This window comes from Homalodisca vitripennis, chromosome 8 (assembly GCF_021130785.1).
Source record: "Homalodisca vitripennis isolate AUS2020 chromosome 8, UT_GWSS_2.1, whole genome shotgun sequence".
Classification (NCBI taxonomy): Eukaryota; Metazoa; Arthropoda; class Insecta; order Hemiptera; family Cicadellidae; genus Homalodisca; species Homalodisca vitripennis.
The window spans coordinates 13,277,521-13,296,337 of record NC_060214.1 but is presented as its reverse complement, the minus strand read 5'-3'; the positions used below and the strand labels follow the sequence as shown (position 1 = coordinate 13,296,337).

The 18,817-nt window shown below is 34.6% G+C and overlaps 1 protein-coding gene across 3 annotated transcripts in view; it reads right to left on the bottom strand.

Annotated features, from left to right (window-relative positions):
- LOC124367315 (mediator of RNA polymerase II transcription subunit 13) overlaps positions 1-18,817 on the bottom strand; it is a 132,414-nt gene that overhangs the window by 44,657 nt on the left and 68,940 nt on the right. For 2 of the 3 annotated variants that reach the window (XM_046824042.1, XM_046824043.1), the window contains exons 3-9: positions 12,327-12,411; positions 11,644-11,727; positions 11,331-11,485; positions 9,381-9,533; positions 8,151-8,267; positions 5,372-5,588; positions 452-532 (exon numbers count right to left, since the gene is read on the bottom strand). In XM_046824042.1, coding sequence (XP_046679998.1) covers positions 452-532; positions 5,372-5,588; positions 8,151-8,267; positions 9,381-9,533; positions 11,331-11,485; positions 11,644-11,727; positions 12,327-12,411 — 892 coding nt within the window. The remainder of the gene's footprint in view (positions 1-451; positions 533-5,371; positions 5,589-8,150; positions 8,268-9,380; positions 9,534-11,330; positions 11,486-11,643; positions 11,728-12,326; positions 12,412-18,817) is intronic. The other variant, XM_046824044.1, reaches the window with a different exon arrangement.

Below are 18,817 nucleotides of genomic sequence, written 5' to 3'. Positions count from 1 at the left end.
GCTCTATGCAAAAGAGCAATCCATTGACGAGGTATAAGTCAGAGTTTTTGGTAAAAATCTTCAATAATGTATCTTATTTACATTTTCCACAGATATAGAGAACAGATTTTTATGACCAGAAAAACAAAGGAGAAATTAAATATCACAATATTTTTTCGCTGTTTGAAACTAACTAATTTCCATCAAGATAGGTCCTTCCGTTAAATCGTCCTGCAAATTAAGATAATCAATGACATAGAGTTGCTATAAATATTTACCCCTAATGAATACTTTGCACACATTTTTAAATAATACGTTTTTCTAGATAAGACACTTTTATTTAGTTAAGATAAATGACGGACGTTTCTAATTGTTACCACGTTGTACCGGTCAGTGAGTAGTTCCGCACTACAATGTTGGCAACAGTGACAGTCAGATAGTGCGGGAAGAGCGAGGGGCAAGTGACACAAACCTGAACACGTCCTCTGGATCGCCGGGGGTGCGCTGATGGAACGGCACCCGGGCTCGGACCACACGACCCAACTTCCTACACCTGCAAGGACGACAGAGTTGCCAGCTGTGCTCTTAACCTCACTTACCTCGTGCTTTCATTCCATGCACTTACACAATACTCCTCTTCTACTATTTCCAGGTATATAAACTAAAGTGTTTTTTATATAACCATGTATGCTTATAAATAAATAGTGTTTTCGCTGTTTACTGTTGGAAGATACAGAGTAAAATTTCTTAACTTTACAAATTGCATTTTAATTAAATCACTGCAGTGCATTATGTTCATGATGAAGTTGTTCACAAACTCTATATTTATATAGGCTAAATATCAATCTGAACATTTTAATTAGTACTATAAGGTGTTGCTCTTAGTACAAAGAGGTATATATCTCTTTAATTTACTGTCTATGGAAGAGTAAAATCATCATTTTATCATCTCTCCTGAAAATAGCACGGTTTTCTAAAACTGATTTAAATATTTTTTAAAGTTTTAAAAAAACTTATTTAATAACTTACTCAATTCTCTTTGAATTTTGAACAAAATAGTAATAAAATAAATATAAAAAAATATAATGCAAATGTTCATGTTTCAATTGTTTTCTTCCTAAGCAATAAATAAAGTTGGTTGCTCAGTATTGTGCCACAATTATTCTTAAAGCTAAACGAAAAGACATTTTGTTAATCATAAAGTTCTTTTAATCTTGGCTTTCTCATTCTGTCCATTTTCTGGAGTAATCTAGATGGGACATATAACCTGAGGTTCAGGATATCTACTGCTGAATGACCTTTGCAAAAATCTGTGACCTTTAATAACATTTTTGAAAACAATTTTTAACACAAAGTAGGACAAAAACATGTTTTATCGATTGTAAAATGGTATGGTATATTGCCAATCACCTATCGTCCGCAAATATACAAAATCAAATCAAATCAAAATCGTTAATTCTCCGAAAAAAAAATTTACAAATGATATATATTAATATATTCATTGTCTACAAATATAAAATTACAATAAATATTTGGTTTTTGACGTATATTGTGTAAAATAAATTTATATTTCTAATTTAATTATTTGAGAAATATTCTCACATGGGCTACTAAAGCCTGTGCGTGAGAACGAGTCACCACAAAGTACTCGATTGGTATTTCAAACCTTAAAAATTTTGTTATATCTTAACTCAAATTAAGTAAAACAAAATAAATTAAATATAATGTTTTATAGAATGAAAAATAAAACTAAAGTGAGAATGTATCTAGATGAAGTAAGTGAATGGACAAAATTGATAGGACAAAACGACCAACTGTCGGAGATCAAGACCACGGACAGGCCTTGGTGCAACTCTTAGTTAACAGACGGACATCGGAAAAACACAGTTTTACATGTTTCTACGGCTTTTCATACACAAAATACAACAAAATCACGTTCATGTGATCAGTAATTTGCGTAATGCCAATCCCCTGCCGTCGTGGAATATAAGCTGCAGACTTACAGCGTCGCATGAATGTAAATACAGACAATACTAACTGCAAGCAAAGTATTCTATACAAAAATTCAGATAATTTGTTAATAAGATTATCTATTTATGATTTTTTAAACAGACAGTACGACAAAAACACGTTTTAGTAACCAGTGACTGATCAGCTGATCGTTAATGATCATAAAAACGTCAAATGGTACCGATACTTTCTTTAAAAACTTGAACTTGAGTACAAGCAGATTAACTTTGATATATTTATGTATTGGCTACCGACCATGTAAATCAATAATAGCATGAAATAGGCGTACATCACGTATTTGGCCTTAATCCAGTGTTGTTATGTCATCTATTTGTGATGTGCTTCCTACTGTTTTAAAGGACAGCCACACCCTATCTACTGCATATTTCATGACGCATACGTTGCACACTATGTGTATTGTTCTTAGTTGATGCAGTCAGATAGTCGTGAAGCTAATCTCATAAGTTACTTTAGCTCTGATAGAAATCTAGTGAATTATGCTAGTGAACCTCAAACACCATCTATGGCAACACTGCATAAAAAGAAGACTTCTAGAAACACTCATAACTCATTTATTTTGTACGTGAAAACTGTCAAAATTTTGTTTAATACGCTGAGTGCAATCATTACATCTTTCTTTTTTTTAGTCATTTGTATTTAAAAATGCTTTTATTATAAAGCAGGTTATTACATACCATAATATTTTTTTTTATAGACTATATATTTTTTTAATATTGAATTGAAATAATAAACTAATTTAAGGTACTTCTATCTCATTATCATCATCGGCACTAATTACTCTGTATTTACTCTTGTGTTTAAAAACTGCTAAATTATTAATTTTTTATAACTGTAGTCCAACTGTAAAATGTATTACAGTTTCAAGTAAACTCTTATAATTTTTCTGGGATATCTCTTTGTATTGTTTCATCTTCAAAATTAGTTCTAAAACATTTTATTCAAACAAGGTTGAATCTTGGGTGTATAATTTTGTAAATCACAATTTAAAACTTTTAATTTTAACAGAAATTTAATTGAGCAGAATTTGTTAATTTTCTGCGGTTGGTACCTGCTCATCTGAATGCGAAAACCGCCAGACCACCAAGGGCATTTTAAATAATGGCTTACAAAATTACACAGCAATTTGCAATTAATTGAGTTGTAAAGCACAAAAAACTTGTACCCTTTTTCGTTGTTATCAACACAAAAACTGGAAGTCATCGTTTGTAAGTTATTTGCTTTACACACCCAAATGCAAAACCTAAATTTTAATGTAACTCTCATTTTTGATCTGAGAATAGTTACCGTATTTGAAAGTGTCAGATGACGAGTGAAGTAAAGAGATGAATAAAAAAAAATTATTATTGCTTTCTCTTGCATACAAGCGAAGGTTAAAAAGGCCAAACATTTTTTTACACATTCTCCAATGTCACACGGTTGCAATAATCTCAGCAAAATATTTTATTACTGGACTTGCTGAAAAATATTATAATTTGGTTTTTTCTATGTTTCACAGAGAGAAATTAATTGCAATAACAATCGAAATACGAGTACAAATATTAAATGTCCTCTGACTCTTCCAACAGTAAAAAACATTTACCATGCTACACTTACAGACACAAATAAACCAAAATGTTCAACTGAGTAAGACTAAAAATAAAGTAAGAAACAGTAAGGTACATTACCAGGGCGGGAGGTAAAAAGGACTTCGGACGGAAAGGTGAGGAATCTGAGAGAGTTTGGGCAACCTATAAAACGTTTATATCCTTATTGGCAATTGAATAGCTTAATCCTGAAAGCTCTACACCTGCAAACAATTTCAGCAATACGAAATTATTAAGTGGAAGAAAATTTTGCTAAATTAGTTTAATCTTTAGACTAAGTTCGGATAGTTTACAAATAAAAATTAACTGTAGTGATAAAGTTGAAAAACAAACTTGCGGAAATTTTCCTGATTTCTTCCAAATTAACTAAGATAAAATTCTTTAAGTATATTTTAGAGTTTGGAAAAATACAAGTTTGTTTAATTTGTATTTACTGTGAAACACCCTGTGTCACTTATATGTTCTACATTACTACAGTAATTCATATGATTATGAGGAGACTAGTAATTATAATGATTAGTGATAGGACCATTAAGATTTGATGCTCAAATCTTTTCCTCTTAGAACTGAAACTCTTATGATGCCTACTGAAACGTATTGTCCATTTCTATCTACAAGAGATCAAACAAGTTCAAGATAACAAGAGCACATTGTCCAAGCTGTTATCTTTCTATTGGCCCTTCAGTACAAACAAATCAGACAGCGGAAAGAAAATTAAACACTTCTTAACCCTTTTAGTGCCTACCGTGTTTGGTTAGTTAAACTGCGAGGTATATTTCACTTGAAATGCAGAATTTCACATGTAAAGACCACAATCTTTTCTTACTATGGCTAATTAAATGTTTTCTAACAATAACAATGTGTTACATTTCCATTTATTTTATATTTGAATTCTTTTACAATTGAGCCCCATTATGTAGTCAAAATAAATTATTTTTACGCAAAAAATATATTTACGGTTTTTATCCACATACATAATACAAAATACAACATATTTAAAAAAATCAATAAAACCAAAAATTTTGGGAATGTGTTGATTTTTAAATTTTTATTTCATTTTCAAATGTCAAAGAGGTATGAATCCCTTGTAAATAACCTTATTTTGTTATTATGTTGTGTTCTACCATGTATACAACCTTTTAAGGTTTTCCCTTGGAATGTGTTGGAGATTTTGGGCTTATTGTATATACTTATATTTACAGGCTTATGTGCTGCCAACTATAGTTACAAAATAAAATGCAAAGTATTTTTGATAAAAAAACACACGCGCAGTGTGACAACTATGAAAGAAAGTTTCCTGAGCAGCATAACTAATAATTGCTTCGTGTGCTTTCAAAGCGGCTGATCGATATATCAGATCACTGCCATTTTTACTAGTGTGGTTAGATAGATATATTGAACCATGACATTTAAAGGATTCTTTGACCCTACGTTCAAATTTTGGTTGTCTTCTTATACAGTAGGCTATGGACTTCAGCAATCACATCACGATTTCTAGGTTCCAAAAGAAATATAAAATAAACAATCCTCACATGTTCTAGAAATAACTGATTATTTATTAATATGAAGTTCCAATAAAAATGTTGGTAACTGTTCAATTTACTGTCCATTTTTCAGACTAAAATATTATTTTTCACCAAATGAACGAGTTTTATAGCAGAAAATTAAAACGTTTGGTAATTAATCCAAATTTCTAGTGTCAAAAGATAATAAGGACGTACAGAACAAAATAAAATTTTAAAAAGCGACGACAGTGTGGCACTCGTAGTGGTACTCACTTTGGACACGAGCAGTTTTGTTTTCTCGTAGGATCCTGGAAGTCCCAGTGGGCCGGAGGGACCGGGGGGTCCGTCGGAGTGGGGCTGGTGGGGCCGGGGGTCAGGCTTATGGTGGAGTCCTGCCAGGCCCGCTCCGGCAGCACGGTGGAGGGTGTGGAAGCGTGAACCATGCACTCCGGGTGTTGTTGGTGCTGGCCGACTACAGACACTGTTAGACCTGTGGAGCCAACAAGGAACACATCTGTTACTCTCCCGCTCTTGACGAAGTATCGAAGAACCGTACAAGTAAATATTACCAACTGATTCGGAAGAGTAATAATTAACGTAACAGGTCTGTTCAACTCCCTCATTGTACAAGCAGTTACACTCATTTTGGATATGAGCTGATTCTGACAATTTTTATTCCTTAAATTTAATTATTAACCACACTGAACGTTCTCCAACATGAGTCATTACAAGAGAATGGTCACTTTCAATATTGTTTTATTTTATTATTTCATACTTAGGAATCAGATTAAAATACCTTTCTTACAGTCACAGATTCAAAATCCTTTCACTAAACGTATTGAATATTCCTCACAATCTCGTTCATTGACATCGTTTCTTACAGACCAGGAGCCGGGAACCGATTTGCAATTTAAAAGCAAAAGACGTGGTTTCTCTACAAATCAGTAGAGGGATCTCTCACAAGAAAGAAGTCGATTGTCAGCAACGCTAGTTTTGGTAGGGGACGAAATCAGAGGGTATCGAAAGGGTTAAAAAATATGAAATGATCATTTTTCCTCCGATTGAATTTTTTCTTGCTTGACAGACTTGAACCTGACTGTCAGGCACACATAAATAATAGTTATAGCAGCGTCAGACAACTAGATAGAGACTAAAAGTCAACCCTTCAAGGGTCTGTATCGATTTCAAGAAAAACCAGGTTGTGTACCTATACAATGCAAATTGACTCTTGGTTCCTGGACTTAGATCTAGTTCTCATTAGCTTGTCAGTGATGCATTAACCAGCAGCTGTTGGTTGTAAGTCATCTGTATGATATTTTGTCTTACCGATTCTGTGAATGTTTTAAACATTTGGTTTACTCACTAGTTCCATGTTCAGCGTGGTTATGTTACTTATTTTCACATTTATATAACTATTGGTATTGTCTGAACATTAATATACAGGGAAAATTCACTCCTTATCACCTGAGTTATCATCAATTTCTAGTTATTTACAGTTGAGTTATCCGAGGTTCAACTGTAGCTCATACTAAATATTATTTTCAAGTTAAAAAAATTTTTTAACAAATAACCTTAATAATGTAATTTTCTTACAATATTATTTCTGAATGCACAATAAAAAATACACAAAATGATTACAATATTGTATTTTGTATAATTAGCCGACAACAAGTAACACATAATTATATTATTACTAAATACTAGTTTTTGAGATTCGTTAAAACTATCACATGTTTACCTAAGGATAAAAAATGTTCTGAAAATAACAAAAATTTTGAAAACTTAGAAACTACATAGAAACATTGGAACCAAAGGACTATTTCAGATTTTTTAGTTCCTATGAATTACAATATTTTACAATAATATATCCATTTTTATATTTTGTTAAAAAAATCTAATATAATCCTAAATATTATACGTAACTTGATGTGGTTTGAGTGTTGTCTTTATGTTTTTAATTTTAAGCCATGTTTTGAAAATATTGTACAAAAAGTTCAAATGACTCGTGACTAAGGAATGAAAATACTCTGAGAGGATAAAACAATTGATCACTAGTTCCTTTTTCATGTTTTAATATGTTTACGGATAATTATACACTTTTAATTAAAGGCTAAAAAAATTAACTGCTTCCAATTGTACAGTAGCAAGCATATTTAACTGCTTGGATAGTTCAAATATGTATAAATGTATGTGATGACTCAGAAAAAGCGTTATTATCATCAGAGAATCCGCACAATTATGTTATTCTATATGTGATCAAAATAATTTGTTATAATAAGTACAACTAACTCCACCATCAAAACCGGTTTCTGAACTTAATTATAATTGATTTGAATAATATTTCTGTACAACTGGTTTCAAGGGTGTCCAATAACAAATGAAAGGTGTCAAACGAGCCGTTAATGTAATCAGCTCCAATTACAGATGGAATTACAATTCATACAAGAACATTATAATGGTAATTTTATTACACATTACAATATCTATTAGAATATCTTTTAATGAGATATAAATGGTTTTATAACCAATAAAGTATGCTATAGTAAAATAAACTGAACCATAAATTCGAACAGGTTGAAAGATTCAAATACCTCGGAGCAATAGTTAATTCAAAGAGTAATGAACTAATAGAAATCCAAAATAGAATAAATTTGGCAAATAGAAGCACGTACGCATTAAATAATATTTTAAAATCAAAATACTGTCTTACAAAACAAAATTAAGAATATATAAGACTGTTATAAGACCAGTTCTTCTACATAAAACAATATTAATCCCACTATTCTTGTATTCGTATCGAGTGAGGAGTACTTTATTATCAAATCCAATAAAGTAGGACGAACTGGAGGATTGCATTGTTCTTAACAAGGAGTTGTACAACAATGTGTGTTACAAATTAGTAATATTTACCAGCAATAAGTGAGTATCATGCGTCTATAGAACGACACTTCTAGAAAGTTTCATTGAAACAGAAACAGAATTTATGGTAGTCCATTTCAATTGGTACAAGGATCTCCGAACATATTTTCACTAAACTACAATTTGTACAGACCCATGCAAGGCAGGCTGGACTTGATACCCCCAGGCTGTGTGTTGATGAGGGCAGAGGTGGTCTCGTCCATGTCGGTCACCAGGACATAGCAGGACGGGTACCGTAACTTCACACCACCTTCACAAACACCATCGAGCATCAGTAGGAGTCTACAGTGGTACATAATCGTAAGTAATAATCATAGACTTTTGTGTGTGATGTACCACAGTTGGCTATGTAGTAAAACTTATAAAAGTCCACATTGGAAGTACGACACAACATATGTATTAAGTGTAAATAACTACAACATTTTTACAGCAAGTTTAATGGTGCACAATTAAAAAATACTCCATTTGAAATATCGAAAAGTTAATCAATACCTGTCAAAATACAAAACATTATTGGGTAGTAAAATTTCAACAGTAAAGGATTTAAAATGAAATTTAACACAGTAATAAAATATGCTACGGAGATGGAACATTTCAAAAATAATTTATTTAGAAACTGTTTGTTCCATTTTTGGATTGTTAAATTGTAAAGAAAAATATTTCATAGCTATTGCAATGTTAAATTTGCAAGTAAGGCATTGCATCGACATGACTTTCTTGCAAAGATATAGACGGGGATTAAATTTCTCATAACGATCGATCAGGTTAAGCATTGTGAGTTACTAATGCAAAAATAATAAGCGTAAAAAGAATCTCGGTTTAAAAACAGTCATAAAATGGCAACTCTTTATGTACAGGTCTGAAGCTCAAAAATCTTGTCAAATGCTGACTGCAAAGTTCAGAACTTTGGTTTGTTACAGTTTTTAATCTGAACGCAACATGCAATAATTATCACTATTGGAATCTAGTTTGTGATGACAATCAACAATATATCATGCTCCTCAGAATACAGCAATGTCAGATACATGACAAAATATGATGAAGCATACAAAATAATTGAAATAATCTTCAATATTTCACACACTGTCCTTCATTTCTTTAATAGTTTAAATATTATATTCCAAAACACCGTAATGCTTGTAAAAGGATTTAAATAGTCAAAGATGAATTTTAGTTTTGAACTTTAATGTTTTATTTTGTCCCTTTTTTTACTTACTAACATGATTGGTACATGTTATAATAAAATCACGGCATTAGCAAAATAAAATTTAAAAATTATGTTTTTACAGTTTAGTGCTGACACAAAAACGTGACCGCTCCATAATTTCACGCACCGATTCTTCTCTCTGTCTGTGATACGTACCAACAATGACCTCTACTGCAGATGGAAGGTCGGCCACATCTCGAGTGGGGTAGAAGTGCTTCCAATCATCCATGAGCCGCTGCGTCTGGGCGTCCAGCGCTTTGAACGACTGCCCCGTCAGAGTGCCCGCCATTCCGTACGGAGCGAGGATCACTGTAACAGTTACATAATATAACGGTTACACACCTGTCCACCTGCCTGACCGCCTACAGTCCAACAGAGGAAAGGAATCTAAAGACGGTTTTGCACAAATTGATTCCACACCCTTCAACTCCGATATTTGATTTCATGGCACTATTTTAAATCTCAAAGATCATAAATATACTCTGATTCTCACTTTTGCCATAATAATTATTTATTATTTTATTTAAAATTCACATAGTATATCTTTGAGTCTATATGTGACGTTTCTTTTCAATCCCGCAAATTTAAATTTCACTCTTTTTATTTTTAGAAACCTCTTTGAATGATCTACGAGAGTCGATTTTAAAGCAAGGGCTAAATCGTTGTTACATATAAAAACCCTAGGAAACATTTTTTCATTATTTTTTGGTTCTCCATACGTTTTTTCATGTATCCATATACTTTCCTTGATTATTTAATTTAAGCACTTTTCATTTCTTCAAACTAAATTTTGAATTCCTTCTTTTAAGTTGTAGAAGTACTTCCCATAAGAATAAGCTTTTAATGATGATAAAGGTGATAATAGCTCAAGTGGATGATCCAAAATTCACATCTGAAAGTCAATTATTTACTGGATATGGACAGCATTGTGAGGTCTCCCTCTGTGACAGATATTTTTTTAGATATGCCTGGTGTTCGCAGGCGGAATTCACAAATAGGAACAACAATCAATGCAGAAGCCTACTGCCCAACCATAACCAAGTTCCACTGAACAATATAAAACACGAGCTGAAGAAGGGAATTTTGCTCTTCCACAATAACATCAGAACTCACACAGCTGTCCAGTTAAATGATGACTCTTTTGAATGGAAAGTTTTGGTTAATCCACTGTATAGGCCTGACCTTGCCACAAGCGATTAACACCTTTCTCATCACTTGAAGCTTCATCTTGGTGGGAAGTACCTTCAACGATGAAGAAATGTGAACAGCCGTAACCCTGCTGTTAGAACAGATGGCAAATTTCTTTGAAGAAGAAACTCAAAATTTGGTAATAAATTTCTGATATGGTCAGAGTTTATATAAGCAAGGCAACATTTGTGTAGAACGTGAAAATCTTTTTTTATTGTTTGAGTTTTTGTAAATAATAAAACGGCCCTCACATTGAAAATCTTCTCCATACTATCTCCTTATTGTCTCCCAAAAGAATGAGAAGGGTTTCACTTTGTAAAAGCATTTAAAAGATCATGTCTTCATTTTAATGTCTTTAGCAAGTTCCGATAACTTTCACTAACATACCAATCACACATATTTTTTCTTCTTTCCGTTCAAGCACAAGCATTATAAAAAATTAAAATTAAATAATATATAGGTTCATTACAATAAAAAATGCTCTTATAAATTATTACAAAACAATTGTTTTATTTCTACATTGTGTCAAAGCTTGTTTTACATTGAATATTATGCAGAAACTCATACGGTTAAAACAAAATTTATAATTATTTTAATTCAGAATGTAAATAGTCCCAAATTAAAGAAAACAATTAATAAAAATTATAGCTTTTTTAAGATTTAAATATTTTATCAAGATGAATCTTAAAAGCCCAACCCAATAAATTCACTAAATAATACTCTGAGATCCTATAAAATAGGATTAAATGTTTTTAGAAAAAGATTAAGCTACCTAATTTGGAAGAGTCTCTACCAAAAGAACACTCTGAATGATAATTTTATTATTATTTTTGTAAATTTAGTATGACCATTAGAATTTGAAAAACTGAGTACAGAGTACTGAACATAATCCATATGGCCATGCAGTATGCTACTCACCTTGTACACCGGTGCCGGAGTGTAAACATGCCTGAGCTTGCTGGAGATGTGCACGTATCAACGTGCGCACCGGGTGGTGTTGGCGCACGTCCACGCTTGCACAGACTGTGCTCTCTCCGTGCACGAAGAATGCAAATGAAAACGACAAGTGGCCACTAAAAAATACAAAAACACACTACATGTCAGAATGATTTCAAATTTGTTTTGAATAGTTATGTATTAAAATTATATTTCGCAAACATACAGAAGAGTATCTTTAATAACAAAAAACGAGACAGGTAACTAAAGAACGGTATAAAACTGGTGGCCTTACCTTTTCTCCTGTTTCTTCTCCGAACCGTCGTAGGGTTGCACAAACCATTTGCCCAACCGCACAAAGTCTCGAGATAATAGACATCTGTGGATGAAAAAATGGATATAGTTGAGAACCAAGATTTAAAAAACACACATGCACACCTTTAGTCCGATGTAACATTTTCACTTTTTTAATTTAGTAACATTCACAACATTAAAAATAACAATAATGTCAAAATATTACTAGAGCAAAACGATTTGAAACTTAACATTTTAATGATAACGAAATGTGTATGAATATTAAAAGGTTTATCAATGCCAGAGGGGGGGAGTGCTTCGCACTCCATTAACAACAATTGTTTGCCTCCTCATGTTTGTGAGTTAAATACCAGAATCTTTCTAGCCTCACACTGGTAAAGTCATAATTTGCGACTTATTTTCTCCTTGTGAACCGACAAATTCATAATTTGTGAAGCATTACATGTAATATATTAATAAATCACATCATAACTACGATATTCCCATCTTGATAGATGTATCAATTGCATGTGTGAACATGTTGATTTGAGTGTAACTGAAAATGGTATCAGTGTATGTGTGTTAACAGTAAATATATTATATTTTGACAAACAACGTTAAATCTTGTGCTTTGCTGCAAAAGAATTCCATATGAAGTGTTAAGCCACAAATAACGCAAGTTACCTTTCGATGAGGTTATGCAATGCCTTGAACAGAAGAGATCTGCACTCGTAGGACAAGCCGCTCTCCCAAGATCCCTGCTCTCCTTCTGGAACAGAACACACAGTCTACGTCAGACAACTGCAAACTTATACCACTGTGACTGCTAATTTATTTACAACTGAATTGTTAACTACACTAAAATTGACGACATTTCAATTCATTACTTAGCAGGACCACATGTCCTGAATCCTGAACGAGAAGAATAGGTGTGCTACTTGTCCACATTCAATGCATAAGAGGGAAAATATAATTACGGATTAAAACACACACTTACGGAACTTCTTGTATTGAAACATATAATTTTATTTTATATAATAGCTTTCGGAAAAGTGTGTTAATTTATAATATGATAATATCCATTGGCTGTATGTCTCTCAAACAATTCGACAAAAATGATCTATAAATTTATATTTATTCAAATAATTTTCAGTCAGAAAGGCTTAAAAAGAACTACCTATATTACATCTGAAACACCCATTTCACCATACACAAAACAACAAAAATTACCTAAATTAAATAAAATTAAGCTTGCAGTTTTAACCTGAAACAGATGCACAATCTTTATTTATTTTGAATGTTTTGTGTTGTTTGTTCAATATTAGTAGCTATGTATTATAATAATCAATAATAATCGTCGGATAATAAAAATTAGTGCGTTAATAATTTTCAACAGAAGATTTAAACACACGACTAACTGAAAGTATTGCAAGACAAACATACTACATTACAGTTTAAGAGGAACAAACGGAGAATAGGAAGAGTGATTCCAGAGGAGGAAAGAAAATTATGCTTGGAGAGGATGAAGAAACATTGGGCTGAAAGAAAGAAGAAAGACGAACCACAAATTGATAGGCATGTAAATAGTAATTGGGAGCATCTTTAAATCAAGCACACAAAAATTATACTAAAAATAACCAATAGCACAACCTAAAAAGAAATTAATGTGTTCAGTTAAACAGAGTGTTGTGGTGCAGTATATTTGTCATGCATAACCAAATAAAGAATCAGATATGACAATGTCTAAACACATTTTTGTAAAAATTTTTCTTAATCTAAAACAAAAAATAAATTCGTGTGTGGAAAATTACAAATGCGAGTGAGATTGATTGTACGTAGTTGTGTTAGCGGACCACCCAGTTTTACTGTGGGTGTCACTGTGATTAGAGACAGGTGATAATCTGACAAAACAATGGATTCCGACTCGCTAGAGCGCTCCCAGCTGGAACAGACAGCTCAACAATAATGTGGCCAGCTCGCCGTTAGATGGACAGACGCCTACAGCTGCTGCAGAACAATGTGGTTCCCAACATCGGTCCATGGAATCGTAGTGTGGCCATACAATACATTCACTACTGTCACCTTCTCATAGTTTCATTCACTATCCTTCAGTACTTACAATTATGCCCACTGCACTCACAATTATGCCCACTGTACTCACAATTACGCCCACTGTACTCACAATTATGCCCACTGTACTCACAATTACACCCTATAGACTAACAATTATGCTCACTGTACTCACAATTATGCCTACTGCATTCACAATTATGCCCACTGTACTCACAATTATGCCCACTGTACTCACAATTACGCCCACTGTACTCACAATTATGCCCACTGTACTCACAATTATGCCCACTGCACTCACAATTATGCCCACTGTACTCACAATTATGCCTACTGCATTCACAATTATGCCACTGCATTCACAAATTATGCCCACTGCATTCACAATTACGCCCACTGCACTCATATACCCACTGTACTCACAATTATGCCCACTGTACTCACAATTACGCCCACTGCACTCATAATTATGCCCACTGTACTCACAATTACGCCCACTGCACTCATAATTATGCCCACTGTACTCACAATTATGCCCACTGTATTCACAATATTTATGCCCACTGTACTCACAATTACACCCTATAGACTAACAATTATGCCCACTGTACTCACAATTATATCCACTGCACTCATAATTATGCCCACTGTACTCACAATTATGCCTACTGCATTCACGATTACGCCCACTGCATTCACAAATTATACCCACTGTACTCACAATTATGCCTACTGCATTCACGATTACGCCCACTGCATTCACAATTACGTCCCACTGCATTCACAATTACGCCCACTGCACTCATAATTTATTATGCCCACTGTACTCACAATTACGCCCACTGCACTCATAATTATGCCCACTGTACTCACAATTATGCCCACTGTATTCACAATATTATGCCCACTGTACTCACAATTACACCCTATAGACTAACAATTATGCCCACTGTACTCACAATTATATCCACTGCACTCATAATTATGCCCACTGTACTCACAATTATGCACTCATAATTATGCCCACTGTACTCACAATTACGCCACTGCACTCATAATTATGCCCACTGTACTCACAATTATGCCCACTGCATTCACAATATTATGCCCACTGTACTCACAATTACACCCTATAGACTAACAATTATGCCCACTGTACTCACAATTACGCCCACTGCACTCATAATTATGCCCACTGTACTCACAATTATGCCCACTGTATTCACAATATTATGCCCACTGTACTCACAATTACACCCTATAGACTAACAATTATGCCCACTGTACTCACAATTATATCCACTGCACTCATAATTATGCCCACTGTACTCACAATTACGCCCACTGCACTCATAATTATGCCCACTGTACTCACAATTATGCCCACTGTATTCACAATATTATGCCCACTGTACTCACAATTACACCCTATAGACTAACAATTATGCCCACTGTACTCACAATTATATCCACTGCACTCATAGACTAACAATATGACTGTGTACTCACAATTACGCCACTGCTCACACTGCACTCATAATTATGCCCACTGTACTCACAATTATATCCACTGCACTCATAATTATGCCCACTGTACTCACAATTACGCCCACTGCACTCATAATTATGCCCACTGTACTCACAATTATGCCCACTGTATTCACAATATTATGCCCACTGTACTCACAATTACACCCTATAGACTAACAATTATGCCCACTGTACTCACAATTATATCCACTGCACTCATAATTATGCCCACTGTACTCACAATTATGCCCACTGTATTCACAATATTATGCCCACTGTACTCACACTATGTCCACTACATCAAGTGAGATATACTTGTGTATGACTAACATACACCTTAATACTAGTGTTGTAGTCCGATGATGAGAAATTCATAGAACATTGCCTTCATGAACAAATATAGTCTTCTTGAAAAATTATGATTAAGTTATATTCGAAATAAGTAATAAACAAGATTAAACTTTACCAACTTTAAGCAGTATAAAATAGTCAAAAGGTTTTGGCTGTTTTTGCCTGAATCTTCATTGATTAATGACTGGGTAGACAAAGTGAATCAAAGCAGATGAAAGTCAAGGAAGGAATCGTTAAATTACAATCAAATCATAGTTGGGAAATTAAAATCATATTGAAAAATGCCTCATCATTATGTATTCATATTTTTTCATGAAGAACTCCTTAAACAGTCTTACAATAGCCAATTGAATTATTTCCAAATGAACTATGTAGACTTAGCCAACATACTTTTTTTGTAACCAGTTCAGTTATGCATATCGTAGCTATGGTGGGAATGGTTGATTCAATGCAAATGTTCAGTTCACCTTCAGTGCATCTGAAATCTGATGTAAAATCTGTGCAAAGAGTTTGTTTTGAGCTTCTTTGCCACCGACTTTTTAATATTTCTCCAGGCGGATGTGGACTCCAGATTCCAGGAGTCAAATCTTTGACAGTGTCAGTTTCAGATGACGCATAACTATTGAATGACTCAATACAACAGCAATCCAACATGTCCAACAGAAAACTGGTATGAATATGACTCTCCAGTCTATTTTACAGAGAACAAGTGGTACATATCGGACCCTGATGTGATGGAGGAAAAAACAGGAGGCGCATATGAAATGACTTTAATGTGATGGTAACAAATACAAGATAATAAACCGTTGGCCTTTAGCCAACACATACTCAACATCATAGATTAAGATGTGACAGCAATGGCAAATATGTTAATTTGTACATTTTAATACATATAAATTGATCATTACATATAAATTTCCATACATATCAATAAATTATCTGGATGTTGTTTGATATGATTTATTTCTTGATCAAATCATATTCACATGTGTGAACATCATGAAAGTGCACCTGACTGATTACTCAAGATAAGCACTCCTTGGCTAAAAATACTGAAAGAATTTTAATGAAATGTTAACAAAAACTTTTAGTTCATTCAAAGAGTGAAACTTTCATTCTTCCTTGAATTGTGCAACAATCCAGATCTAATGACCTTGAAACTTGGAAATTGAAAGGTTAGTAAGTGGTTCTGAAGATGGGAACGTGGAGGATATTCCCTTCCCTTCTATAACGGGATTTGTCACAATGGGGGAGAGAGAATGTGCGAGGAGCCGAGGGTCACAACTAGCAAATCCACAATTGTGGATTTGGGCCTACTGAGCTGCAGTAAAATCCAAACAAAGTGGTCTACTAAATTCGTGAATACTGAAAGAACATTTATCATCACTGCGACCGGAGGCTTTCAAGATCGCACACCAGTTGTGATTGCGATGCCCAAAGAGTCTACGCGGCAACAATGTCCTGACGTAGGTAGACTGGCCTCCTGTCTACAGGACGGTAGACGGGCCAGGCGGGCAGCAACCTTGCGCCTTGCGCCCCCCAGAGCGGGTCATCGCACGCCGCAGCACGACTTGGCAACATCGCGCCACTGCTCTCTCAATGGTGTCCGGGGCCGACCCGCCCGTGACTATTGTAGGTGTCTTCTTCACGGCATGCCACTACCACTCCATATCCTTCACTAGCGCGCACGCCCCGCAACCGTTTGCTTTCTCTAAACGCCACTTTCGAAGCGGCAAATGGGGTGACAGCCGGTCGATTTATTTTTATCGCAACTGCAGATTCGAAACAGACGTTCCTTTCTTTTTGCTCTCTATGGACGATTCTGAAGAACAAAACGTGTGTAAAATTTGTGCAGGCCTTTTAAAAATACCTATATCTATTTTAGGATGCAATGATGTATACGTTGCCCATACAAACAATTTTACATCTCTTTATCCTTGATCTAAAATGACGAAAAATGACACAAAAATTAAAATTTAACAACGTTGCCCTATTTCACGACTCGAGGTAGAAACAACCTTGGTAAGGAATTGTTTGCTTCAACAACCCTTGCAAAAAATATACGCTGGAATATATTCTTCGCTACATCCTGCGCCCTCGTATTGTGTCCAGTACCCGGTAGCAGACGACATGTGGGCGGCAAAGCGATGCAGCGTAGTTCGTCGATGCGGCGGCAGATGGCAGGCGAGGCGGTGTTTTGACGGTGGCGCCCGCGGTGGCGGAACCGGTCCCTACAGTATCGCACAATCGTACCTGACGTTCCGTACACACGTTCCCTTTCTCGAGTATTTCACTTTTGCAGGGACGACGGCCACGGACCACGCCCCCTTGCCACAGAAACAACGGTCCGCATTGTCGCGTTCTCCGAGTCCGAGCGCCCTTTTAGGAAACGTACTCGGTGAACAAGTGCTACATTCTGCGAACGTCCCTGGATCCAAACAAGCACGAGTGCATCATGAAAACAATCACAACTCCGGCATTCCAGCTATTTGGAAACTGGCAGTGGGCCAATGGCCCGTTACCTGCGTACTTCTTCTGTACTTCACAGTTACACATCTTAGTTTCCTTTCTACGCTTGGCTGACGATAACTACTGTGAACGAGCAAATACCTTAGAGAGGACCATTCTTTCATTAACCCTCCAAGCGTACATCATCGATATTTTTGGCGATTCGGACTTACTAAATGTCACCATCAAACATTTTTATAATAAAAATTCATGTCTTTAAACTCGTTTTGCCGATGCTAATACCGACGAAATCGCATTGTAACGTACACAGTTCGAAAGTCCATGTGTTTCTCTTTATTTTAGCTACTATATTTAGTATGATATAAAAATTAAGATCATTGTTATATCAATGTGTTATATAACTACCGCAAGTAGGACAACATTTTAAATGTGCACTTTTTCATAAACCATTTTTTTGTTTTCAAAAAATTAATATTAGATAAATAGTTCATTATACACTTCTGTCTTCAGGACAAATTTTCCTACAATTTGGATATTCTGAATTTTGAATATTTCAAATACACATGCATACTTTATTGCAAATTTTGTTTTTAATTTTAGTGTTTGTATAACTATTTTTATTTCTAAACTAAGAAATTCTTTTTCTTCATAGTTACACAGTCTGAAAGCACTTTACGCTCGTAGGGTTAAACACATGGAAAGAATAATTGGCAAAAATGTTCACTAAATTGGAAGCATTTAATCAAAATCTCTTC